General features: G+C 41.1%; 1 protein-coding gene and 1 long non-coding RNA gene across 6 annotated transcripts in view; one reads left to right on the plus strand and one right to left on the minus strand.

The window, feature by feature from the left end:
* Nucleotides 1–383: 383 nt before the first annotated feature.
* On the minus strand, nucleotides 384–18,484 carry LOC149918010 (uncharacterized). Of its 2 annotated transcripts, XR_016465716.1 has the most exons (5): nucleotides 18,373–18,484; nucleotides 13,770–14,014; nucleotides 11,825–11,973; nucleotides 2,048–2,206; nucleotides 384–826 (listed from the first exon to the last, which is right to left on the minus strand). It is a non-coding gene; the product is annotated as an uncharacterized LOC149918010 (long non-coding RNA). The 2 variants fall into 2 exon arrangements; XR_016465715.1 differs by lacking the exon at nucleotides 384–826 and having other exon boundaries at nucleotides 1,814–2,206.
* The window catches only part of GLRB (glycine receptor beta), a 47,655-nt gene continuing 39,758 nt past the window's right edge, over nucleotides 18,095–25,991 (plus strand). The window contains exons 1-2 of one of the 4 annotated variants that reach the window (XM_090138436.1): nucleotides 18,095–18,431; nucleotides 19,806–19,959. In XM_090138436.1, the coding sequence (XP_089994562.1) occupies nucleotides 19,838–19,959 (122 nt within the window). In that variant the 5' untranslated portion in view covers nucleotides 18,095–18,431; nucleotides 19,806–19,837. Of the gene's footprint in view, nucleotides 18,585–18,729; nucleotides 18,851–19,805; nucleotides 19,960–25,991 lie in introns of those variants that run through there. The other 3 variants (XM_090138435.1, XM_090138437.1, XM_090138438.1) reach the window with 3 other exon arrangements.

Raw genomic sequence — 25,991 nt, forward strand, 5'->3', positions numbered from 1 at the left:
GAAGCAAGAAAAGACCTTGAAGCTTAAAGAAAAACAAAACTTATTCAAAATGCTTTTTAAGGAGCAGCACCTACTTCAGCTCAACCAACCATCATCTGCCCACGGCTCTGCAGCCCTGCTGTACACAGGGAGGAGAGTGAGAAGTCAGGAGAAATTAGCTAAGTCTACACAGTGTCAAATATTTGTTAAAATGAAAATCCAACATGAAATGCAGCACCGGACTTGGCTCTCCTAATTGATTTACTTTAAAGTGCTACAAGCATATTTAACAGGTTGCAATTGACAGACCCACATCAGAATAAGGCACTTTTAATGGAAATATACAAATTTAGCTTAAGTTATGTTCACAAGCTGCTGGTAGGATATCGCCTCATTTATTATAATTTTATTTGCATAAATACAACCTAACATCTTTTCAATAATATGGGAAGTAGTAAATGCCAGTAGTGAAAAAGCAACAAAAATCACTTGGGAGCACACAGGCGAAAGGAAATGTTTCTGCATGCGTTTATATCTAAGCACAATGCCAAGTCCACACTTAATATTGCTTTCTATCAGCTGCCACATAGCTAGCCCTCCAGAGAGGGGTCTGCAACCAGGTCTGCATCATCTCTTTCAGCTCTTTATGAAGGAAAGCACTGAGCTATTGGCTCATCTGCGATATTTCTAAAAGCTTACTAAAATAGTAAAAGACTGAAAATGATCCTTGGTCTTCATTAAGCTTCAAGTACTGTAGGACAGTGCCTTTTCTGTTACGTTCTGTCACTGTTCTGTTACACAGCACTTGTGGGGGCTTCTTCCATGCCTGAAGGTCTGTAAGTCTCTGCTGAGAGAAAATAATGCTCTTTTAGACATTCTGGGCTACAAACATTTTTAATTTTTCTGCGACTTTTAATAAAGTGACATTTCAGTTGTTTACAGGCTTGAAAACTAAGAAGAATCTCAGAGTTCTTGAAATATAAGCTGCTACTTTCCAATCGCTTATTGGAGAACGTCTAAAACTAATTTAATGCTTTAAATAGAAGGTAATTCCTGTGTCTTATTCCATATAGACCCCTTCACCGAACCTCATAATGTCAGGTCTGAAACTATGGATGTGATTTGTACTGTGTGCCCTAAAGTTCCAAAATAGATTGCAACCTGGCCAGCTATCCACGTTGCTGTGTAAGCAAATGGATGAGAGCGCCCTTACTCAAATGGGAGCCTGGCTTTCTCATCTAATCCTTTGCAACTCTCTGCATACTTACTTAAGTTCCATCTTGAGTAAGTTAAGTTACATCTTCCCTTCAAATATGAATTGCTTTCTATAACTAGATATGAGATCCAGCCCTGTTTATTGTGGACACATGGTCCTCCAGTGCTAATATCTGAGGTTGTTCATGTAAATAATGCCACCAAGCTCATCCCTGAGGATGAGAAGATGCTCACAGCAGTTAAACGTAGAGTCAATGTAGTCTCACAGAATATCTTCCCTCTCTTTTGTGTGTTCATTTGAAAACTCGTTGAAAAAACACGCTTTTATACTTCTAGTCACGAAAATACTTAAAAATCTAAATGATCACGATTGTAAATACAGTATTCAGTTTTAAAAAGGAATCTTTGGAATATTTGATACCATTGAGGATCTCTGAAAACTTAAAAGAAATTTAAAAGAAGAAAAAAAAAAACCAAAAAACTCTGCAGTTCCATTTCTACCAATAGAGAGAAACATATTCACTTGATATCCGAATCTTCCCTTGGGTTGAAAGTCTAAGGGGTTGCTTCCAACAAGCTTTCCTGCCTGGTTGTTTACTTTTATTACTCTCCAGGGATAAACCAATTTACTTTTAGTAACGTTTGCAGTTGTTTAGTCTGAGTTCTTGTGAAGTGATTCAGTCTTAAGGAAACTGACTAAAACCAATGCTTTTTTTGTTGTTCTTTCTTTTTCCACAAAGCTTCCGAAAAGTCTTGTTGACCAGGAAATTTCTGAAGGGTTGGGTAAGGTTGTGAAGTCAATTGCCTAAAGAGGAAACTGCTGCTGGCAGTTCTGGATAGGCTAAGCAATTACATTTTTGAGTAATCCTTGTTGGTTTGGGGTTTTTTTCTTAGCTTTTATGATAACCTTTCATGAGGCTTCACGTGGTTGGTGTTTCTTCTGCAGGGGCAAAACATGGCTGGGTGATTTCTTTTTCTTTTTTTTTTTTTTAATCCTTTCTTCTTTTACAACCTGAAAGTAAATAATAAAGACTTGTATAAGCATAGAGCTGCAGGAGTTCAGTAGTAAAGGTAGGGAAGCGTAGAGTGCTCATGCATGTGGTTATCAAGGAGTACAAGTGATTTTAGTTGGTAGTGATGTGAATTTGGCTAGTGTTTTTCATTTTTCTCACATCCTTTTCCTTTCATGATATTCCCTTGGGACAAAATTTCCTGGCAAATTTTCCTTGAAGTCCCTCACAACATTTCAGTTCAGACTGAAGATTATGCTTGGCACCAGCTCCAACACCAATAATTAATAGTAGAGTGGACTGCTTTGTACACACCACTACTTAGCACAGTTACTAAAGGTGAGCCAGCCTCCAGTGTAATAGAAATCACAGATTATGCTTCTCTCTACTATAATTTAAAATCAAAGGTTTATGCCAATGAAGATTTCTAAAATGCATGCATAACTGGAGTGATTTTGTGGTTGTTCTTTTTTAGCAAAAAAAAAAAAAAAAAAACAAACATATTCCAATAGAATTTCAGGACTGATTTCTTTAAAAAAAAATTATTAGAGGTGTGATCTCAGTTAAAGATAGGCAGTAAAATATAGGAAAAACAGATACTTCAAATTTCCGTATCGCCTGAAGCTGTTCTCCAGAACGTGCGAGCTTCTGAATAAAGAAAATAAGTCATGATACATGAAATTAGGTTTCATAACAGATATGTCCATCACTGTCATTTTTACCTTACGAAACAGGAACAATGTGTAGCTAAACCATGTGGCAGTGAAAATGTTAACAGACTAGAAAGCACTAGCATGAGGTAGAATTTCTGTATGGAAAAGCGTTGTCACCTGTGGGGCCTCGCATCACTCATTGCTTTTTTTTCCAGTGGAAAACAAAAAGAAGTAAAAACTGTTGTTTTGAATAGGAAGAAGGGGTAAGGTTAATGCCTCAAATACATAGATTAGTACATAGAATACACAGAATTAAGCTAGCTGATGAAACATAGGTCTTGCAAGCGGGAAGATCCATCAGCCTGAATGCGAGTCCAAACAATAGTGCTTTTTTTGCCTGAGTATGACTTATTTCTCAATGGAACCTAGTTTCTCTTGAATTCTATGCAAGACAGAAGTTAGACAATTCAGTAACTTGAACTGGAAGACTCGCATTCTGTATGTCAATGACGTAACTTATCACCATTGTGACAACTGCTGGAAAAGATCTTTCTCAGCCTGCAGCCCTCCAGGTAGGTATTTCAGGAAGTGTTTCTAGGACATACTTTTGTTGAAACTTTTTCTCATTCTTTTACTGGAAAAGCTATGTGTTCTTTATTCCTCTGGGTTTATCTAAATAGTGATTAATACCTGAGGGGGGAAAAAAGGCTGATTTTTTTCATAGTGATGTTTCTGTCACTTTTTTGATTATTATAATCCTTTGAAACACAACTAAAAAATTTTTCAGCTTTGTCAACATGCTCTCAACTCTCTAAGTCACCAGCAAGCGTTGCAGCAGAGTCCCTAGTGCAGCTCCTTCTTCAAATAATTAAAACGAGGGTGCATTTGCTGCCAGAATGTCAGAACCTGATCTTCTGGAGCCAGGCAGATTAGAATGAAGCCCTTCCCTGGGCTGGGTTGGAGCACTGGAGCAGATGGGGCACATAGTGGTGCTGGGTACTGGCAGCGAGTGGGACCTCCATGGTTAAGGCAGGCACAGCTATGGCCCTGGAACCAGATGGGTCCCTGTGCCCACAGAAAAGACTGAAGCTGTGGAAAGTGGTGAAGAAAAGGTCATTTCCTCTGCGTACGCTATTTCTGACTGCTCTACCAATGATTACAACTTCCACGGAAACCAACAGCAGTTCCCTGTGAGCTCAGGAGCAAGGAACAGTGCAGACAGGGAATACTTCAGTTGTTATCTTACTTTATTTAGCCCTGTTTGGGGAAAAAAAAAAAAAAAAAACGACCTTAGCATATTGTGCTTTGTGAACATTTTAATGGATAAATGCAGAACAATACAGAGAGAATCTGCTATGGGAGATAGGGGTCTTAAGGGTAGTAAAAAAATATTTCTTCTTGGCTATCTGCTGAGCAGAAGGATTACAGGATTAATCAGTGCCTGCCAGCCTGGGAGGCCTCCTCCTCTCTGTTCCCCCATCTCCTACACCAGTTTTCACCTTAAATGCAGTTTCTGTTATATCCTCTTTCATGTAAGTAGTCATTTCTTTAAATTCTTCAACTTTTCCTATTTTATAAGCTGCACGTTATGCAGGAGACAGCCAAAACTGGTCTTTGTATCTGCATACGTTGGAAAGAGTTAACAATATGGAGTGCATAAAAGCCATGATTTTCCTGCGAGACATTACATCTTCTATGACAACCACCATTTTTCAAGGAAGAACTCAAAGGACGGAGGAGAGTTAATGAAACCACAGTTTATCAGTCTATTGCTAATGATTTAATCTCACTGAGTAAATTTCATAAAGCGAGAAACCTACTATCGGGCTTTCTAGATGCAATGTGGGATGACTAAAGATTTGCAAAAGACGAGATGCAATTTTGGCAGAGAGTAAAGGAGAAAACAAATTTCACCAGGCTCCGGACTGCCTTTTCAATTTTTTGAGGTAGCTGGATTGAGATGACTGGCAATGTGTTCTCAATCACAGGTTTTTTTTCTTTCTTTTTTTCTTTTTTTTTTCTTTTTTTTTCCCCCCTCTCATTTGTATGTGTAAGGAGTTGCATAGAAAACTGCCACTATTTGAAAACTAAACATATTGTCATTGCTTTTAAAGCTGTCTGCTGTATAAGCCATTGTCATAATCCACCCCTATGTCAAAATCAGGGATTGTGTTATATCTTAAGATATATAGAGATGCCAGAGACTGCGAAAATGTCTTTGCTTTGCCAAAGCAAATAAATGAAGGGAACCCCTGAGGGTAAGGGGTGAGTAGAACAGATGTGATAGCTTTACTTCACATTCCCTGCCTCCTACATAGGTGCCACGTAAGACGTATAGTTTGAATGTTGTTATACTTAGTCAATAGTCAGTAACAGAGAAGTCTCTTCTAATATGTGGGCAGCTGAATTAAAGTCATATCAAGCCTAAGGCTGCTGTAAATTATTCAAGATGCTGAACTCAGGATAATTTATAAAGTTCCTTTTGAGCTGCGGCGTACAGATCAAGTGTAACATCACTTGTAAAGAGGTCTGCAAGTTTCATCCCTGTAATCTTGCTGTTCTACCCTTTTCACCCCAATGAAGTGTTTTGTTTTTTTTTTTCTACTGCAAAACACAAAAGAAAATGAAATAGAGAAAGGAAGAAATTGACAACCGGCTGATTTCCAGTTTACATGGACATAACTGAATACAGAATCTGCCCAGAATTTGGCTTTATTTAGAAACATAGGCCCTTGTCCAGATCCCATTAATACTGATGAAAAATGCACTTCATTGATTTCAATCCTGACAGAGGACTCAGCCCATTAAGAAAAATGAGTTTGGTGTTAGGGTAGTAACACTTTCTGTGGAAACTGGAAAGGATGTAATCTTTTATAGAGCAGAAACACAGACTTTCACAACTTTAATACGAATTCCAAACAAACAAATCTGCTGAAAATTAATTCAAAATGAAGCTAGTGTCTGTGCATGTTCATGTTTTTCTTACTGACTAACACTGCTGGAAAAGCATAATGTGTCTCTTAGTTATCCATCAAGAGAAAAATAAAAGTATTCACAAAGACTGGGATTATATTCCTAACATATCAGTCACTGCAGCTGCACTAACTTGGAAGAGAAAACCATTAGCTGAGGTAGAATTCTAACAGATTACTCCTATCCCACAGACCAGGGAAAAACATATAAAGAACTTTATTTTCTTCTACTGACAGTAAGTGGCTTACGTGAAGTTAATTCAAAATGACCATTTTGCTTTGGGGGAAGAATGGCTGCACATTTGTGAGTTACTGCACCAGAGGGGTTGGATTTGCCTTGCACTCACCATCAGAGTCTTGCAGGATGTACCACAGTGTACAACTTCTGTGCTGGGAAATGGTTTCTCCTCAGATGGAACCAAAACTGAAGTCATTCACTGGTGTGGTACTGACTCATCCCACTTGTAACATGAGATGCAGTTACCTCTTCATGCACATATACTGCATGCCTATGGTCAGATGTTAGCACAAACATAATTTTTTGGTTGGCACACTATCTGCCTGTTCAGCCCTAGAACTGTATCTAATTAGAGCTCGTTAAAGACGTGCTCCTTTCTTCGTGCTCTGCTTCAGTCAATAATTTAAGTGCAACTCTTGTGTCCCTTAAGATAAGATCAGATCTTCAGCCAATGAAGAACACATCTAAAGAATGGTTCCAGTTTGAATCAGCCCAGCAGAGAAATCCAAATCTCAGAATAGTCCATGCACATAAATGGAGATCTAAACCAGATTTATGGAAACGTATCAAAAGTATATGTGTAAACATTACAGGAAAGGTAAGATTTGCAGGGACCTGAGTCTCTCTTCCCAATCAGTATGGACAGCCACAGGTGTCAAATCAAATGGAAAATGACCGTGTATACAGAGTCCACTTAAATGTTAGAATCCTTTGTTTGAATATTTTTTCTTTTTCCTTTATTTTTCTTGTTTTCCATTTTCCTTCATTTTTTTCCCTTTTTCTCCTTTTTTATTGCTTTTTTTCCCTTTTTTTTTTCCTTTACTGTCTAGATTAGATCATTATTCAGGGTTCAAATTTATCCAGGAGATGACAAAACCTAATCTCACTTCTAAACTGAATTCACTGCTGAAATATACATAAGCACTCAAAGCAAAGTCAAACAGCTTGATTTTGTGTGGCCTGCCATTGGGACAGAGGGAGGAAGCAGAATTTTAGAGCTAGGAATCATCTTTTAATAGAAATCAGCAGAATTTTAGAGCTAGGAATCATCTTTTAATAAAAATCAGCAACAAACAGCTGGCTGAATCTCCTTCCCTGTGATTGTCATGTAGCCCAAACAGGCCAAGGTACAGGCCAGCTTGGTTATTTGGTCAACCAAAGCAGCTTATATTTGAATTGAATCATTACTAAACATCAGTGGCAAGTAGTAGCTAAAAAATACACTTTTTAAAACAAAGACCTTTTACACGTGGCCAAATTTCTAGCTAATCTAATAAAAGATTACGGCTACACATCATCACACTTCTATGTCTACATTTGTTTATTTGCCACTCCTTTAATGGCAAAACTGCTGCTCTGAACATGTGCTGTAAATAGCTGGCTGGCAACAAAGCTGTTTGGAATGAAAGAAAATCACAGTGAAAAATGCTTTAAAATATTCTGCCAATGATATGCCATAATTAGAGCTCAAAATCCTGGTCCGCAGTGAAGTGAAAGGGATTTTTTTGAAATTGTGAATGAGAAAGGGCAACACATGCTTCTGAATTGGTCATCAGGACTCTTTTCTTGGTTGATTTTTCAGGAAAGCTCCCTGGATCACTTCAGAGGTAATAGCAGTGTGTTGCATCGAGAGATACTTGTTATACGTGGCATTTGCAGCCTTAGAAAATGGCAATGATCATTTCAACTTTGTTTTCTTTTGCGATCTGTAGCTCCGTAAAGCTTTATGTCAATGTCAATTTATTAAAGGAAAATGTTCAGCTGATTTTAATGTCTTTACTAAAATGTACAGCTGAGTCTAGCCTTCTCACACAGAATGGCCCAGGTCAGAAGTGACCTCAAAGATCATGAATCTCCAATCCCCCTGTCACATGTAGGGCCATCAACCTCCACATTTAATACCAGACCAGGCTGCCCAGGGCCCCATCCAACCTGGCACAGAACACCTCCTGGGATGGACAGGGCATCCACAGCCACTCTGGGCAGCTGTTCCAGCACCTCACCACTCTCACAGTAAAGAACTTCCCTCTGATATCCAACCTCAATCTTCCCTCCCTCAACTTAAAACCGTTTCCCCTTGTCCTGCTGTTATCTACCCTTTCCAAGAGTTGATTCCCCTCCTGTTTGTAGGCTCCCTTTAGGTACTGAAAGGCTGCAATTAGGCTGCACCGCAGCCTTCTACAGTGTTGCAACATCCTTTTCATGCAAATGGCCCAGTGCATGAAGTGTATTTAAAAATAATATAAAATGCATAAGTCACTCCATTTTTCACATGACCAATTGGCCTGAAACTCAAGGGATCCCCTGATGGGTAATATTTGTGGAAATCAGCTACAAAGTTAGAGATAGGAAAGAACAGGCCTAAAGAAAATGCTGGAACTGTGAATCATAGAATGGTTTGGGTTGGAAGGGATCTTCAAAATCATCTAGTTCCAAACCCCCTGCTACAGGCAGGGACACCTCCCTCTAGACTAGGCTGCTCACAGCCCCATCCAGCCTGGGATGGAACCCCAAGCCAATTCTATTTTATTAAACTATCATGAAAAGAAATGAAACAGGAAATGTGAAATTGTAGAAAGTAGGCAGAGAAAGGGCATAACATTTTTTTTTCATTAAATTACATTGGTTGTTCTGAAAGTAATGCCTCCTATTCATTTCCGTGGAAACTACAACAGATACAAAGAGCAAAAAACCACTACTTGATTAAAAAGATTCTCTGCTGCAAAATACTATTTTTCAACTGTCACCACAATTAACTATGCGTTTTCCCAGCAATGAGCAAGAGCCTGCAGGCTGTGCACATAAAAATCTGCAAGAGTGGAGGTCACCTATTCCTGCTGTCACCACTGTTGAAATGCACCACCCATCCCTCACCCTCACTGTGCTCACAGCCACCGTTTGGTGTTCACCAGTGTTCAGCAAGTGTTGATGTAGGTCAATGGATGCCATTTTTTCCGCATGGAGGAACTCAAGGATGCACCTTTGCTTCATATGCACTTCCATGTCAGGTGCCATTTTGTCACACAACAATGAATTGTAATGGCAAATTGGTGGGAAGGTTCAACCCCAACTACCATACCACCAACATCTGCCTTTGACATCTGTCAGCATAATAAAATAGAAGTCATCGCTTTCCAAGCAGTCTGAGTACCTACACCCAAAAGATGAGGTGCTAAGAAACACACAGTGTGAGCTTGTAAAAACACACCAAATCAATCACTTTTTGACAAAGCAGCCCATCTACTCTGCAAGTGAATAAAGTAGGTGTGAAATAAATTGACTTTAGTGAGGCTAGACTTGGTTAACTATCATCTAAGCATAAACAAATAAGGAACTGTGGTATAACTGTAACCTGATTAGTGCTGATTTAACTTTCTTATCATTGGCTTTTAGCTCACTATAATGCTGCAGTTTGTTCCTTCTCCCTTAGGCTATATTCCTGACACCAGGTGTCCTTCAAAATCTATTCATCACTCAAGTAGGAGGGGAGGTCTCTAGCTTGCGAGAGCCAGCTTGACTATCTGACCCAAAAGGTGCTACTCATCTCCTTTATGCCATTTGCCCAAAACTATTATTCTCCAGAGCTCCTTAATTCAAACCAAGCCTCTGCTGATGAGCCCACCCAGGCAGTTTAGAACAATGTCCCCAATGCTGGCAAGGAGTGTGAGAGGCCTGATGTGTCCCACATGCTCTGTGTTAGCATCCACACCTCCCTGTCAGTGGGGAGATGGAGAACAGGCTGACAGGGTTGTTCAGATTAGATTTGAATGGGTACAGAGAGTCTGGGATGGAAACTCCTTACCAAGCATTCAGTGAGGAATATTTGTCTGACCGCAGTGTTGAAACTAAAGCCTAAACGAGGACAGTTTGTATAGTAGACAAGGTCCAAACAATCTGGTGTCTGATGGAGCAGGGCTTAATGCAAGAGGAGGAACAACCCGTGCCTGAGATGTGGAGATGTAGAAATAGCTGCATTATTGTAAAGTACATCTCCTTGTCTTGTTCGTGCTCAGCCACAGGCATCTGTCTGCTGGTGGCCCTTGCTGCTGTACTATGTAGACAGTGCTGTACTATGGGCTCCTGTGATCTGAAGTTGCATGGCTTCTTTTACACACGCATTTGACAATCTTCATTGAATATTTAATGGCTGTGTAACGATTTACAGGCTGGTTCGGCCCGTTTCTGTGACTAATGGAGTGGTGGGACCCAAGGACCCACACCCTGGGAAAGGGGAGAAGGGGAAAGGGTAGGGAAATGGGCCTAAAAAACAAAACAGCAGCAAAGATCTGAGGAGGAAAACTGATTTACTAAATATGATAGAAGAATGCAAGATAGCACAATGTAATACAATATAATCGGAATTGAAGCGAATAAAGCAAATAAAATGAGAGAGGGAGTGTCCAAAAACCCAAGGCCTTGCTCTGATGCTGAAGGTGAGACAGCTAGGGGGCATACACACTGCAGAGACAAGCAGAAAGGGAAAGGAGGGGATGTCTTGTGACATGGGAACAGTTTTATCTTTCCCTCTGAACAGAAAATAAAAATGCAAAGTCCTGTAGGGTATGTAGTTCTTCTTCTGAGACAGGTACACCAGAGCTATCAACGATCCACAGAGCATTAACTCTTTAACTCCCAGTGCACTACATGATGTTATGATGTGGCATATCAATAACAAAAAATCATAAAATCATGATAGACTATAAGGTCTTAATATGAACAGTTGTTCTGTTATATTGTATACAGAATAACAGAATGGTGCTTTGACACTGTATATGTTTGGGGAAGCAAACCCTGATCCTATTTAATTAGATTCTCAAAATAGGGTATTTCCATTGAGGCTTGCATTCAGAATGTCTGCAGGATCTGGCATGCTAGCTGCTGTGTTCCAGATAGGCACTAACATAAAATACAGATCTCAAATCGAACAATGCATCTCCAATGACACTTACTGACAATGGACTGTTCTAGTAAAGGCAATGGCTCTGCTGGCTGGCCAAAGCTGATAACCATTCTTTACCAATGTAAAGTCAAAAAGATGAGGATAATCAGATATAACCTGAAAAGGAGAAAGTACGTCTTCAACAATCAGATTGTTTCCTGCCTAAAAAAAGTTCTCTCTAGCAACACTGATGTCAGATCCATTATCATGTACAAGTTTCTCCTAAATCAAGACAAGAAGGGCAGTGTTTTAGAGGAGAAAATCACACTAGAATGCAGCAAAAGGTCAGTACGTACTTTAACACTGAGTGACCACAATTGCTAAAACCTGTCATCCTGTTTATAGTTAGCCATACAGATAGCAGTACAAGAGCTTTCACCACAGCTCTTTGAGCTTTATTTTTAATGAGAGTTAATTTTGCTGTGAGGTCTATCATTTACAGTGCATATTTGGGATGTAATGTCTAAAAAACTTGTTTCTATAACAAGCTGTCATTGTAGGATGAATGGATTTCTACAAATATTTCTGGGTAAGATATTTTTAGAAGTATCCACTTTGGAAATTACTAATTGTTAGTAGAACAATGTAGAGTAATAAAATGTAGTGTAATAGCTAGGTACCAACTGTATAATTATTACTCTGAAGTTTGTTTTTCAAAATAAAATGACATGATCTTTCTTGTGTTTTCAGTTGTATTCAGATCTCTCAGAAGTACACCCAGTCTAGAGGTTTAATGTAATAGTGATTGTTCCAACCCCTAATTTTCTCCAACTTTCCATTTTCTTGAAAAATTTCTCTTTAAATAGTGTGTCACATACCTGCATTGGTGCCTCAGTCAACTGCTCTTGCTGAATGTATTCAGGACTTCTACTGCTGCATAGATAACAGAGCCTCTACACATCATAATCTGAGCTTCACTACTTGTCCAGAGAACTGGCAAGCTGGCATCATCAGCTCTTTGAGTTTTCTGGAAAAAAATAAAGGAAAAAAAAAAGCAAATATTTAATTTCAGAGTATGCTTAACAGCACCTTTGAAGACCTACTGAGGGAGGTCCTTTAATCAGTATAACATGCTGGTGTTAAGTTTGAAAGCACAGTTGAAAGCACACATTCACTTATAAACTGTGTTTATTATCATGTGTACTTTCTATGAATTCCTAAATCTGGATGATCAAACAGATCCTAAGTTATGATTGATTATGGCACAGATGTAGAGAATACCAGTTTTTTTAGACTAAGAATCAAACTATGCCCTTTTTATACTGGGATTCTGCTGAAACAGCTATCTGAATGGTAACAAAAAAATATTGATTTGCTTTAGGTAGCAGATACATGATGAATTTCGGGGCTCAAGTCCAGTTTGGAATTGAAGCCTGGGTTAGGCATCATTCCTTGTAAGACAGTGACAGTGTGCTAGAAGTGTTACAGAGAATGCAAGTGAGCATCTTGTGGATTGTAAGAAATTTGCCCTGAGGGCCATTGGCACCATATGTTTAGCAGGTAGCTGACAGCTGTTTAGACTGAGTGCAAATCAAGAAGAATTTAAGTTTAGAGTAATATGGGAAAGCACATCAGGAGTGTGATTTAGGCAGCACGCACGCACTGTGGTTGGTGAAAAGCAAATCTGCTATTCAGTTCTGTCCTTGGGAACATCTTCCCAACATAGCCAGGAGGAATCCTAAGTCATACTTAAAACTCTTGCTAACTGCAATTGCCTGGGCTTGCATGCTCAGGTATACGCCTCCTCTTTTCTTTCTTTTGATACTATATGCAGAGAAAATAAAGATGGATACTTAATCCTGCGTAGCACACTGTATGCACTGAGTGCCCACAGAAAGTGTTTGTGTTGCAGAAAATACATAACGGTGTTGAATGACATTGCAATAATACCTGTCTTCCCGTTCAAGATTCTTTTCAGTTCTTCCATTGATTTGTGCACTCATAGGTGCAGTGCAGCTATTCACGAGGCACGCACTCCATGCCTGTAGCATGTTGATAACAATTATTATTCATGCATTAACTCCTCACAAGCCATTTATGTCTACCGTTTGTGCATGAACAAACACTGACTCTAAGCACTTTAAAGCTGACAGACTAATCCTTCTCCCCACTGACTCGCATCTCAATTATTAAATGACAGTGTAATCCATGAAAGAAATTGGCACAAAGTGTGTCCAGCCAATTCATTACAGTTAAACAGTTTTATTGAAAAACGTCAGCGTGGATGCATACAAACAGGTATATTTTTTTATTTATTTATTACAACTTTTGCCCAAGACTGCCTCACATGTTGGATCCAGGCGCCTCGTGTGTGTTTACGTCTGGTTCAAGTAGCTGCTGAGTTTGTTTATTCATTTGCTGGGTCTTTTGTTCATAATGACTTTCTTTGTCCCACACAGCACCGTGGGTGCTATAAGGCATAAAGGGTTAAAGTTACTTCAGTGCCACTAGTGAAACATTCCAAGGCAAAGAGAGGTGTTTTTTGACAGTTAATAAATTTCTCAGGCTGATGAAGCTGTATTTTAGGAACGTGCAGAATTTCCCATAGCAATACAATTAGCACTAGTTCCCAGATTTATTTGCACAACTGGAACTATAAAATTAATCTCTTTGGAGATGCCTTATTACACTGAAATCTCTCTAATTTTTTTTTTTTTTTTTAACCCACTGCTACGACTAATGAAAATCTTATTAGCTCCAGTGATTACATTTTAATGTCTTAGGTGACAATACTACAAAACCCTGGAATCAACAGCTACTCACACCTCCCAGTTTCAATTGTCCGTGTGACACATGGGCATTTGCACGCTAATTTACTTCTGCTTTCATTGTTGAACGATCCTTCCAGTGATTACAGGACTCTGTTCTTTCGTTGTTGTTGTCTTTTCTTCCTCAGCACTGGGGTCACTGCTGCAGTACATTCATTTTTATCAATAAGAGAGCAGAGGAACTTGTGTCACACGACCCAATTTTCTAGATGCAACAGCAATAAGACACGTGGCCACTTCCTGTAAAGCACAAGCATTAGTATGATTATGTCTATTATAATCAATAAGTGCCATTGCTGTTCTGACAAGCTCTTTATTAAATGCATGAAGCCTCACATCCATCGGCCTTATTTTATTTACCATCAATATCATGTTCGAAGGTACACACAATTCTAATTGCTATTTCATTCAATTTTAAGAGTACAGCTCTCCCAAAAGCCCTCATATTAGTGCACCAAAGCATAGGAGTTTGAATTTGCCAGCATTCAGATCCACCCTGTCAGAATTATCTGTCATGCTCAGTGTCTGTAACAAAGAGAAGTGAGGGACTGGAACATGAAGGAGGATAGGTTATATCATCCTTCGTCTGCTTGTTCATCTGTTTGTTATTTTGTTCAAGAGCTGGGTTTGCTGCTTAAAGTGTCTGTTTTTCAAAATGGAATTAAAATCACCAGTATTTTCAGAATGACACAAATCATGTATCTTTCACAGTGCTGGCCCACATTGATACCAGATTCCTATTTTGCCTGTATTTCTTAGATCTTATTAGGCCACGAAGATATGCACTTCTTTATGTAAAAGACATCTACGTGTTTATATAAAAAGAAAGCAGAAGAAAGAGATTGCAGCATCCTCCAGTATACTGTGACACTGAAGAAGTGACACTGAAATAAAAACACTCATAGCTGCAAAGGTTGCAGTACATGAAGTCCTTCATAAAATGCTATTTCCTAATTGTGCAAACCAAGACAACTTTTGTGATCACTGAAACTAATGAAACCTGATTTACAATCCATATGGGTCTTGTGGCTGGCTGGTTTTTTAAATGAATTAATCTGAAAGCTACAATATGGGTTCTTCCGTTGTTAGGAATTTAAAAACACATATTCAGTTTCCTGAAAAAAAGCTTGATAAATTCTTGAATAAAATTTTGTTTGTTACTTGACATTTAAAGCTCTGTTTTTCAGTCTTGATTTCTCCTCCAGCAAAGCAGATACTTTATGAATTAGGCATGTTTGTGTTTGAAGAGTTTACACTAGCTTTCTCCCAGGAGGTTTTATGATGTCTAGCAATCACTCATGCCAGCCTGCTTTCTTCCTCCTTATTTCCTTCAGTAGAAAATCTCTCTTCTCAGCCAGCTGTCTTTAGAAAACATTCAGGACTTTTAGTATCTCTGAGTTCTCTTTTTTTTTTTCTAAATATGTGATATCAATCAGTCAAACAAAATCTAAAGCTTGCAACGAACTATTTGAAACACTTGTGCACAGAGAATATGGCTATACAAAACTCAGTACCTTGAGAAAGTAGCCTGAAAGGACAAAGAAATCCTTATACAGTAATAGCATTATTTTTTAGTGTTCAAAGAACAGAATACTGGATTTCCAGATCTCCAAGTTGCACTACTGTAAAATAAAGGCTTCCTAACGTCCCTGGGCTGGTCACTAGGGAAGTTATTGTTATATTTTACCTATGGTTTAGAACTGTTTTCTAGAGATGAGGACAGTGTCTAAGATCAGGAATGCCTGGAGATCACTCCTGAATCAGAGAAATGAGCACAGTCAGATGTTCCCAACAGCAGATACAGCAGCAGGTGCACACAGAGCAAAGATACCCAGGTCCACTCCTGTATTTTAATAATGCATCAAATGCAGAGAGAGGGCTGGCATTGCCCTTATACATTCATTTAACAGTCAAACTTTTATTTACTAATTTCATTTATCTTTAATAAGATTTCTGCCGGCACTGCAGTGCAACACCAGAATGAATCATGGGCTGTCCTTCAGAATCTTGTGAGAGCGCTGGCTTCTTCTGGCAGCTCTGAGTGAGGGGGTAGAGTGGGCAGAACTGACACCTCTTTCATTCAGGTGCATTTAAAAACAATGAGTTATTGAAATATTTCTTGCAATATTTGCTATTTTTATAAGGTGCAGGACACAAAGATATTCATACACGTACATAGACAGCTTAAGAAAGCATCCATATATCCCACTTTTATTAGCCACAGGAAGACATCAGCCATATACTCTTCTTTTATACGACTCCAGGGGGTGGATGGTATTAATTTCTATTTTATGCTTTGTCCTGGTGACTTATCACTCACCCTTAGGTATGGACCTATGGCTGCAGCAGGACACACCTGCAAATGCCACACGGTTTGCAGCAAGCCCAATGGAGGCAGTTTCACACTCTGTGTACAGAATGAGATGCAGAGCAGGAAGGCTCCGTGCTGCAAGAAGCTCAGTGCAGAGAGCCTGCCCTGCAGCAGTGGTGCTTGGAATGATTTGTTGCTCTGCTGCTGCCACTACTGCATACTGGAGGTGCTTGTGCTTCCCTTCCACGCTAATGCTTTCTTAATGCAAACCACATTCATCCTCACGTCTGAAGCAGATCTCTTTCTTATTTTTTATGTCCCCTATCTCCAGTAACATAATTGTAATGCAGAAAAATGGAAACAGTAATCAGTAGGCACCCAGTCCCAAATGTGCTTAATGCCAGTCACAGAGCAGCTGTAACACCTTGGTTTCTGTTGGTTTCTATTCCTGAGTTGAACTTCAGAAGGGCTTTAAAAAATAAGCTTCCTCTACCTTTTCTTTCTGCTTGTAGAGAGCGTTGTGGGAAGCCTCTGGGTTTTGCTGTTTCAGGAAACAACTCGGCTTTGTTTAATTTTGCAAGTTCCTGTGTTTGAGCTTGAAAACTATATCTTGAGAGACCTGTGGCCTTCAGATGACCTGACTATGACAGCATGCACGTATGTGGATGCACTCACACGTACACATCCATGGCAGCACAAGGATACTTTATAGCAGCCAGTTCAGAAGCTCGTGGAATTATCATCTGAGTATTATCTTGAGTCAGCAGTGCTTCCTTGCAGCCAGAAGTGCCAACCTACCCTGGGGTGCATCAGACCCAGCACTGCCATCAGGCAAGGGATGAGATTATCTCCTCTGATCTGTGGTCCCACCTCAAGCACTGCATGTAGGTTTGGTTGCTGCAACATAAGGAGGACTTAAAAAAAATATTGCAGAGCATCCAAAGGAGGGCAAGAAAGACGGTGAAGAGTCTGAAAGGCAAGGTGTGTAAGGAGTGGCTGATGTCCCATTGGTTTGCTCAGCCCAGAGCACAGAGGGCTGAGAGGAGGCCTCATGGTGGGTGCAGCTCCAAGCTCTGCTCTCTGTGACAACAGCAGGGCCTGAGGGAACAGCCTGGATGGTTGGGGGTGGTTAGGAAAAGGTTCTTTGGCAGAGAGCAGAGGGCATGGCCACAAGCTGCTGGAATTCAAGGGGCATTTGGATACTGCTCTCAGACATAGGGTTTGGGTTTTGGTTGGTCTCTGTGCCTGCTCAGAATGTTCTGTGATTCTATGACTCTATGGAAAAGTGAAGCTGAGGGAACCCAGCATGTGAGTATTACCAAACCTACACACTGCTCAGTGCCTGGCATGGCACACGGATCAGGTCATTCGCCTACTTCTTTTCATTTGCAAGACTTGTGATTGTTTCCACTTTTACTTATTGTACTCCAAAGTCAAGTGAGGCTTCAGAGAAGCATGGTATGGATCATAGGACATTACAGAAAGCATCCACTGAGGTATTTATCAATCACTGCACCTGTTCTGAAAAATAGAAATGCTTCTGTACATCTTCAGGTCATGGTGTTCTTTCATTATAGCATGGACAGGAGCTCTGGCAGTGTATATTGAGTGATGGAAAGCAAACTGGAAGACATAGGAACAGACAATTTTATCTGGCTTGGTTGCTAAAAGGAATGTGAGACAGATGGGAGACGATGCCTATGAACTACAGCGTGGGGTGGACATTTGATGACCTAAGGCTACTTGACTGTGCAGCAATCTCTGCGTGCTTGAAAATTTGGGCCAAAGGGCTGTCTGTAATATAAGCATGAAGCATAAGCACAGCTCCTGCTTCACAGAACACAAAGTGAGCAAGGATGTATACGGGCAGACAGTAACAGGAAAAAAAAGGGGATGGTTTTAAGCTAAAAGAGGGGAGATTCAGGTTAGATTTTAGGAGGAAAGCTTTCATGCACAGGTGAGGCTCTGACACAGCTGCCCAGAGAAGCTGTGGGCGCCCCATCACTGGAGGCACTCAAGGCCAGGCTGGACGGAACCCTGGGCAGCCTGAGCTGGCGGGGAGCAGCCCTGCCCACAGCAGGGGCTGGGACAGGGTGGGCTTTGAGATCCCTTCCAACCCAAGCCGTTCTGCGATTCCGTGCCCCTCTGCATCATCACCGTCCCGCTGCTGCCCATCCCGTGCAGCAGCAGAGCACGGTCAGCCACCAGCAATAGCACACCAACCCCTTCCCCTCCCTCCCGAGCCCGGCCGCGCAGTGCCCATGTGCGGACGGCGGGACATGCTCACTGCGAGGCCGCCGCGCAGTCGCTCCGCACATGCTCACTGGCCGCGGAGCATCGCCGGAGGTAGGGCTCGCTGACCGGAGCCGCTCTTCCGCTCCGCTCCGCGCCATGCCGCGCCGCCGGCTCTCCGTCTGCCGCCGGCTCTGAGCGCGGAGTACCGGCGGCGGCTCCGCTCCGCTCCGCACGGCTCCGGCCCGGACGCGATCGTGCGTGGCGGTGAGCGCGGGGCTGCGGCCGCGTGGGCCCCGCCGGTGGAGGCTCCGCGGGTGGGGGCGGCGCGGCGCGGCGGCCCTGTCAGCACCTCGGCCAGCGCCCGGCGGCGGCGGGGCCGGGCGGGTAGCCGGGGCCGGGCCGAGCGGAGGGGGGCATCGGGAACGGTTGCGGGACGGCGGAACCCCTCCGTCGGTGCTCCGAGTGGGATTGGGGCTTTGCGAAGGGATGGAAATGACCCTCCGGTGGGTGAGGGAGAGGCGGTCTTACAGGTAATTGAATAAGTGAGAAGTGCAGCTGGTGCTGAGGGATCCGTGAGGTCTCCGCTGGCCTAAGGAGGTGGCGTGGGAAGCAGCCGAGGAATGGAAGATATCACACACCAGGGTGCCGAATGGCTGCGGCCCTGGGGCGGGTGGGCCTGCCCGACCCCCATGCGGCGAATGGAATGGGGTGGGATAACGTTGAACCCTCTGGATTGTGCTCAAGGCGTCTTTCACGCTTCCCATTTAGTGCTGACTCTGCGTCTGGAGTACTTGCGAAGTAGTCGTTGATGTTTACATTTCCATTTGTGAGATTGAAAGTGTGGCCCTTTCTGATCAATTGAAACTGTTAATTTTTTTTTTGCAGTTCTCTGTCTTGGTAAATGACTGGTTGGTCACATTTAGCCATGTTTAATGCAGTTAATACATGGTATTTTTGGAGATGAATTCTCAAACCAGGTTTCTGATTTTGAGTTAGGTACCCTTTGAAGGTCATCTTGTTTATGTTTTAAATACACTGAAGCTATCTTGCACTTAAATCTGTTCCTGGCTGTGATTCTTTGAACTTTGGAAAACTATCTGATGCTCAGAAAATTACCTAAATTAGTTTAATATCAGATTCACATCTCAGCAGACTCTCTCCTATGACAGCTAAGACCAAATACAGAATCATAGAATGGCCTGGGTTGAAATGGACTACAATGACCATCTGTTTCCAACCCCCTGCTGTGTGCAGGGTCATCAACCAGCAGACCAAGCTGCCCAGAGCCACATCCAGCCTGGCCTTGAATGCCTCCAGGGATGGGGCATCCACAGCCTCCTTGGGCAACCTGTTCCAGTGTGTCACCACTATATATATATATATATATTTTTTTAAATGAAATACTTGTTTACCTTCTGTACTTGTGTTCCCATTTGCCCCATATAACCCTACTTACATAAACCTATTTATTTTCTCTTCCCATAGACCAAACATTTCTCTGAACTTTAATCTTCAAGATGAAGTTCCTGCTAGCGGTTTTCTTCTTTGTCTCATTCTCCTTATGGGTGGAAGAAGTCTATTCCAAAGAGAAGTCTTCAAAGAAAGGAAAGGGAAAAAAGAAGCAATACCTCTGTCCATCGTATGTTCCATGTTTCCTTTATATTCTTGCTGTATCATAATTCTGCTGTATTTTAATGCTGAAAATGACATGGCAGTTGACAAGGAAGGTGATGGTTTCTGTTGAGAGATTAGTTATGGGGAGTAGGAATGAGAGGATGAGGGATTGGCTGGTGACATTGCTGAGTTCTATCAATGATTTTGTTTCTTCTACAGCAGGTAATTTATTTTAATGTAAAGTCTAAGCAGTAGTAAACACATTCTTAACGATGATTAAAAATGTTTGTGGGGGATTCCAACCCTGTGTCTTGCTATTTATGGGCAAATAAATTTATTCATTTCATACCAAAATGAATAGATTTATTCACTTTCTAATGCCTGCTGTGTTTTGTGTTGCTTGATAGGATGATGCATACATTTATTTCAGGGGGCCCTTTTTTCTCATCTTCATGGCCAGTCTTAGTCATCTGTTCACTGGTGTGGTGTAAATGTGGAATACAGGTGCAATATTATGAGTTTCCAATGTGTGTAGAAGAGCACTATGCCTAAAGTACTAAAGTGACTCAGGCAAATCTAAACACCTTTTAACTGTGACCATGAAAGAAAACTGGAAGATGAAACTGGCTAGCTAGCAGTAACAGACATTGTGAGGAAAAGAAAAAAATAGGGTAACAATAATGAGGCAATGTTTGAAGAGTACTTTTAAAGTTCCCATTCTTTTTAAATGCTGATATTGACGTTTATCTGTAAATGCAATTTTTTTAGAAAATTTCTACATGTGAGTGTTCTTATTTTTTTTATTATATCAACCCTAAAGATGAGACATATCCTTGGATTTGAAAACATTACGATACAGGTCTCAAATGTGACACGACTCATTGGAAATGACCCACATCCATTCTGTTTCCTTTGAATAGCTGAGTTCTGTGCAGAGCATTCTGCTTGAGTTAATGTAAGGACTTCTGGCAATGGGAGAAATGTCATGGTTCCCCAGACAGGCACGAGCACTGAAGTCATTGGATAGTGAGTTACACAGCTGGGAGCAGAATCCAGACCTGCCATGGTCTTGTGAAAGCAGCCAGCGCTTCCCTCTGCTCTTAACTTGATCTTAATTACAGTTCAGAACATTGAAGCACAGGATTTCCTGGTACTCTGTTCTTGATACCAGTTAGTTTTGAAATGTATAAATGTGACATCATTTGTCACCTCTAGTTGAGGTGAATAAATGCTATAATATTTTAGGTGGTATTTTTACACCGTGACAGTGAAAGCTTTCTTTGAAAATCCCAGCAGGTTCCCATGTTTGATTGATGTATCCACATGTAGGGAACCTGCTTTGGCAGGGTGGTTGGACAGTCCAGGTGAGCTCTGTCCTTCTCTCCTAACTCAAGTTAGTTTGCTGATGACAAACTTTCCGCCATTGCCGTGTTCTAATAACGTTTCACAAAGCCTGTAGTTGATGACAGTGTGAATTGTAAAAGAGATGGCTTACTCTTAATGCTTTTTTCCTGTGGACAAAAAAAGGGAGAAGTGTCCTCAGAAACAAACCAAAATACAATGCAGTAGTGGAGTGGGAATTCAGTGGTGAGATTGAAAATAGCCTCAGAGGAAGTGGTTGGATGAAAAGTTCCCTAGTAAAGCACAAAGGAATTTGCATCATTTGTATCATTGAGTGGTACAAATTCCTAAGGAAATTTTAAGTTAAAATTTCATTCTGCCTTTAATTTCTGTTGATTACTAGTGCAATACAACTTAAAGCTTTCTTGTAAAAAATAATACCTCTTGCCTATTTTCAACACGCAAAAAACTAAGTTCTACCTCCTCGAGAAAATAAAAACCTCTAGTAATGATATAAGAAACAAACTTCACAATTATGAAATTCAAATATATGCAAATAATTTTTGAGAAAATATTTGTGTCGAGTCTGATAAAACTGTTTGAGTTCTGTATGTAGTTTGATGTTCAGAAATGGGTGTTGGTAGGGCTGGTTTAGGTTTTGGACTTCAGCATGTTTGTATGAGAAATGAGCACACCTGAACTTTAATTCATATCCAGCACATGAGTTTGTAGCTAAATGTGCACCTCTGGCATGAAATTAACTATTAAAATAAGCTGAAAACAAGCTGATTAGAAATCCCATAAAAACTTCATTGTTGTCTCATAAACAGATATTTGCATCCTTCATTTAGGAAAACACTATTTTGTATGTGGGAGCAAAAACTCTTGTGATTATTTACAATTCTGCGATTCTGTGATAAATGCCATACTTCTCTGTACACCGTGTGATAGTGTCTCAAAGAGCCCATCTTATTTTTATTTCTTTCTGGAACTGTTTTTTTTCCCCAGCTTTTGCTTTAGAGAGGTTTCATGAAGCCGATGCTTAATCACTTGTTTTTATTTTAATCTAGTGCTTCCTCAGACAGATGTAAGATATCGCATCAAAGTTTAGATCATTTTCTTTCTTACCTCAGGCTTTTCAAATGAAACAGACAGTAATTATACTTGTCTGATTCTCAGATGTTTGTTGATTAGCAAACAAATTGATATGTTGGACCTAAAAGTTCACAATAGGGAGTTTTTCACATAAATCTAGGAAGCTAGTTACCGCAGATGCACAGTGCAATATAATATGGAGCTTTGTTGAAACAAGTCTAGCCTTTTCTCTCCATGGAAAACGGGAAGGGGAAGGGGGAGGGGGAGGGGGAGGGGGAGGAGAGGAGAAGAGAGGAGAGGAGAGGAGAAGAGAGGAGAGGAGAGGAGAGGAGAGGAGAGGAGAGGAGAGGAGAGGAGAGGAGAGGAGAGGAGAGGAGAGGAGAGGAGAGGAGAGGAGAGGAGAGGAGAGGAGAGGAGAGGAGAGGAGAGGAGAGGAGAGGGAAAAGGCAAGGGAAAAGGCAAGGGAAGGCAAGGGAAAAGAAACAGGTTGAGCTCTTGAAGAAAATCCTTTAAGAATTCTGTAGATTAGGTTACAGAGCTTATTTTGAAATTCACTATACTGAATACACATGACTTGGTATTAGGCACAGGTGGATTTAGTCACTTGATCTATTTCTTGGTCATAGACTGTCCACCAGCTGTATTTCCTCTGTTATTTCCCATTTGGAGGCTACTCCACACTGCTGCATTTCTACAAGTTGTTGTTTGTCTGCAGGGTTTCTGCAGAATGGAAAACATGAGCTGTGAAGTGGCATTGCAGGTAACAGTGAAAGAGTGTTGCAGCTTTAAAGTCTAGAACAGAATACAGAAGGGGCAATTGTACTGTGACTCTTTGTGAGAGCGTGCCACAAAGGTTAAGCACAAGTGTGACTGCTTTACATTTCTTGTTAATGTGAGTTAAGCCTACGTGAACAATTCAGGCAGTTTTGATCAGATAAACATGGGTATTTTGTTTGAGTTGCTCCAGGCAGAGACAGCCTTTTGAATAGACACGTGTGACTTCCCTTCCAGGACTGGCATTATTTTGAAAATGTTGCCAGATGGCAGAGGAGGTTTAAGAAGCTGCTGCGTTTTAGTCACGGTGAGGACTGATGCTGAGAATAAGATGTACAGACAGACATGTTTGGGATGGAAGATGCGTTCAGAACAGATTTTGGCTAATGTTACCATTTTCCCTTAGCGTAACTTCCTCATAATTCCTCCTAATACCTGTTCCTGGTAAACATGTTGGACATGCAGCTGTGGCTTTTTCTAAGAGCACTGCTAAAGAACATTTTTCCCTTTTTTTTTTTTTTTTTTTTTTCCTTTGGTGTCATAATAAATACTTTAGTTATGTTACAGCGTTGCAGCTGTTGCTATTATCCCACGGTCCTTGGTAACCCAGAACGTCTCTCTCAAAGCCCCTTGCACAATCTCTACACAAATTAAATTATAAGCAGAGGGAAGTTTGGTTACAGAAGGCATGGAGCTATGTGTCAAATAGCAGCTAACAAAATCAGTTAGCACCGTGCTCACAGTCACAGCTATCCCTGTTAATTACGGTTTTAGTGTGACTCAGCTGTTCACCTGCACACTTTTAGTTGCTGATGGTCCCCCAGGGAGTCTAACAGAGTATTGCCTTGGTCTCTGAATCTCATTCTTTCTCCTTGATCTCAAGACTGTGTTTTTTTGTAGCATCCCTTCCCACCTATATGCATTTTCCCACACGAAGGTGATTAAATGCATGGTACCCGTAGGGACTTTTTACCCACAGAACAGGAATACAAATTGTGTTTTGGGTTGTAGTCAGGAAAGCATATCCTTTACTTCAAAAGCTGTGAAATGGCCCTCAAAGCCATCCAGAAAACATGGTTTGTGCCATCTGCCAGGGTAGAAGCTTATGAAGGTCACAAATGCCAAGGCTCAATAAGCAGCTCATTTAAAAAAAAATAACAAGATAGCAGGACTGAGGGAAAAAAAAAGCTTTGCATGTGTTTAAAGCATAGATTTGTATGAAAGACTACTCTGTACATTTCTCTTGGTTAACTGGCAGCTTCTGACAAGCTCTTTCCATAAATGCTGAAGTCAGTCAAAGTATTCTACCTTGGATCCTCTCCACCCTCCCATGGATGTGGAATTTTCTTCTGACCAAGTGCTTGGGTCTATGTGGTCTCTCTGTCAGTAGCTTGTGACCATCCCTCCAATGTGAATGGTGAAAAAGGGAATCATCTCTGTCCCCATTCCCTCCCATCCTGTAGAACACACTATTGATAGTCTGCGAGCAATTGAATTTGTAGATGTGAGGGGAGAATTGATGCAGTTTGTGGGAGAAGATGGAATGGAGTTGAAAGAGCAGCCTGAATTTATTTGTGGGGACGTTACATTTCAGTCACTCTGAAAATGAAGACATTGCAGAGCCCTTTTCTGGTTCCTGTAAAAATTCTTCTCCCCTGTGGTAACTGCAATTGGTCAGTGGTTTAATTATCCTGTAGCATGTAGCCCTCATGGAAAGCCATGATCCCAGACAGACACGGCCACATTCCAGGAGGTCTGGGAATTTGTATTCAGAATGGATAAGCGTGCTGGGGAGTAAAAGATAAGGCTATATAAGCAAAACGTAAGTTCTCTTGTAAAACAGTCATTAACTGTGGTAGACTGAATCTCTTTCAGTAATCCTCCCTCCCTGGTGAGAAATTCTCACTCCGCTCTGAACGTTGTAGTGATGAGGCAATGCAAATGTGCAGAAAAGTTACGGACTCGAGCCCTGTCCTTCATACAGAAAGAGCCTCCAGATTGAGAATGCTCTCGGGTCTGCACATGAACCTGCCCTATAACTAAGGGTGAGGAAAACCATAGGACAACATTGTGTTCTCATTAGCCCCATCTTGTTTAGAAAGCATATATGGAGAGATATTTGAGATAATCTGCCTCTCAGAGACTTACATGGTGGTAATGAGAACACAATGTAGTTCTATGGTTTTTCAGGATGTGTGCATTGCTCTCCTTGCACACATCTAGGAAAAGAGATTGGGATGTAGGGCCAGGTGTGGACAAATGTCTGTAGTTCTGCTTAAACTTCTGGCTCCTGTTAATGCTTCAGGGGAAAACAAAGCAGCTCAGAGTGCTGTATAAAGGCTCCTCAACGTGGAGCAGTGCTGAATGTAAACCAAAGCTAAATATAGGGGCTTCTGATAGGCAAGAACCAAAGAAGTGGCACTAACTGAGCTATTCACAAACCCCAGCTACTGGAAGCTTGCTTACATGCCCATGTAGGGAGTTTGTGGTCTTTCCATAGCAGATGAAAAGGAACTATTTCAGACCATGATTCAGGGTGTCCCAGCAGGATTGATGTTTTTGTTCACTGTACTGGATTAGCTCCAGATTCAAGGACTGGAGTTGCACATCTAATTTTAAATGTTTAGCTGTCAACTGCATTTGTGAGCATTCGTAAACTGTTACTCTGAGATCCGTAGATTTAGTAACATTCAAGTAGTTTGACTTTGCATTGGAGGGATTGTAATTTTTCTCCCTTGTAGTAGAGAAGCCAGGCTGTACAGTTTGAAAATTTAACTATTAAGCACGCTAGAGATCATGGAGATCATTCAGAGGAATTGCACAGTGTTTATTTGCTTTGTATTAGCC

The sequence above is a fragment of the Phasianus colchicus genome, chromosome 4, assembly GCF_987193195.1.
Source record: "Phasianus colchicus chromosome 4, bPhaCol1.hap1.1, whole genome shotgun sequence".
Lineage (NCBI taxonomy): Eukaryota > Metazoa > Chordata > Aves > Galliformes > Phasianidae > Phasianus > Phasianus colchicus.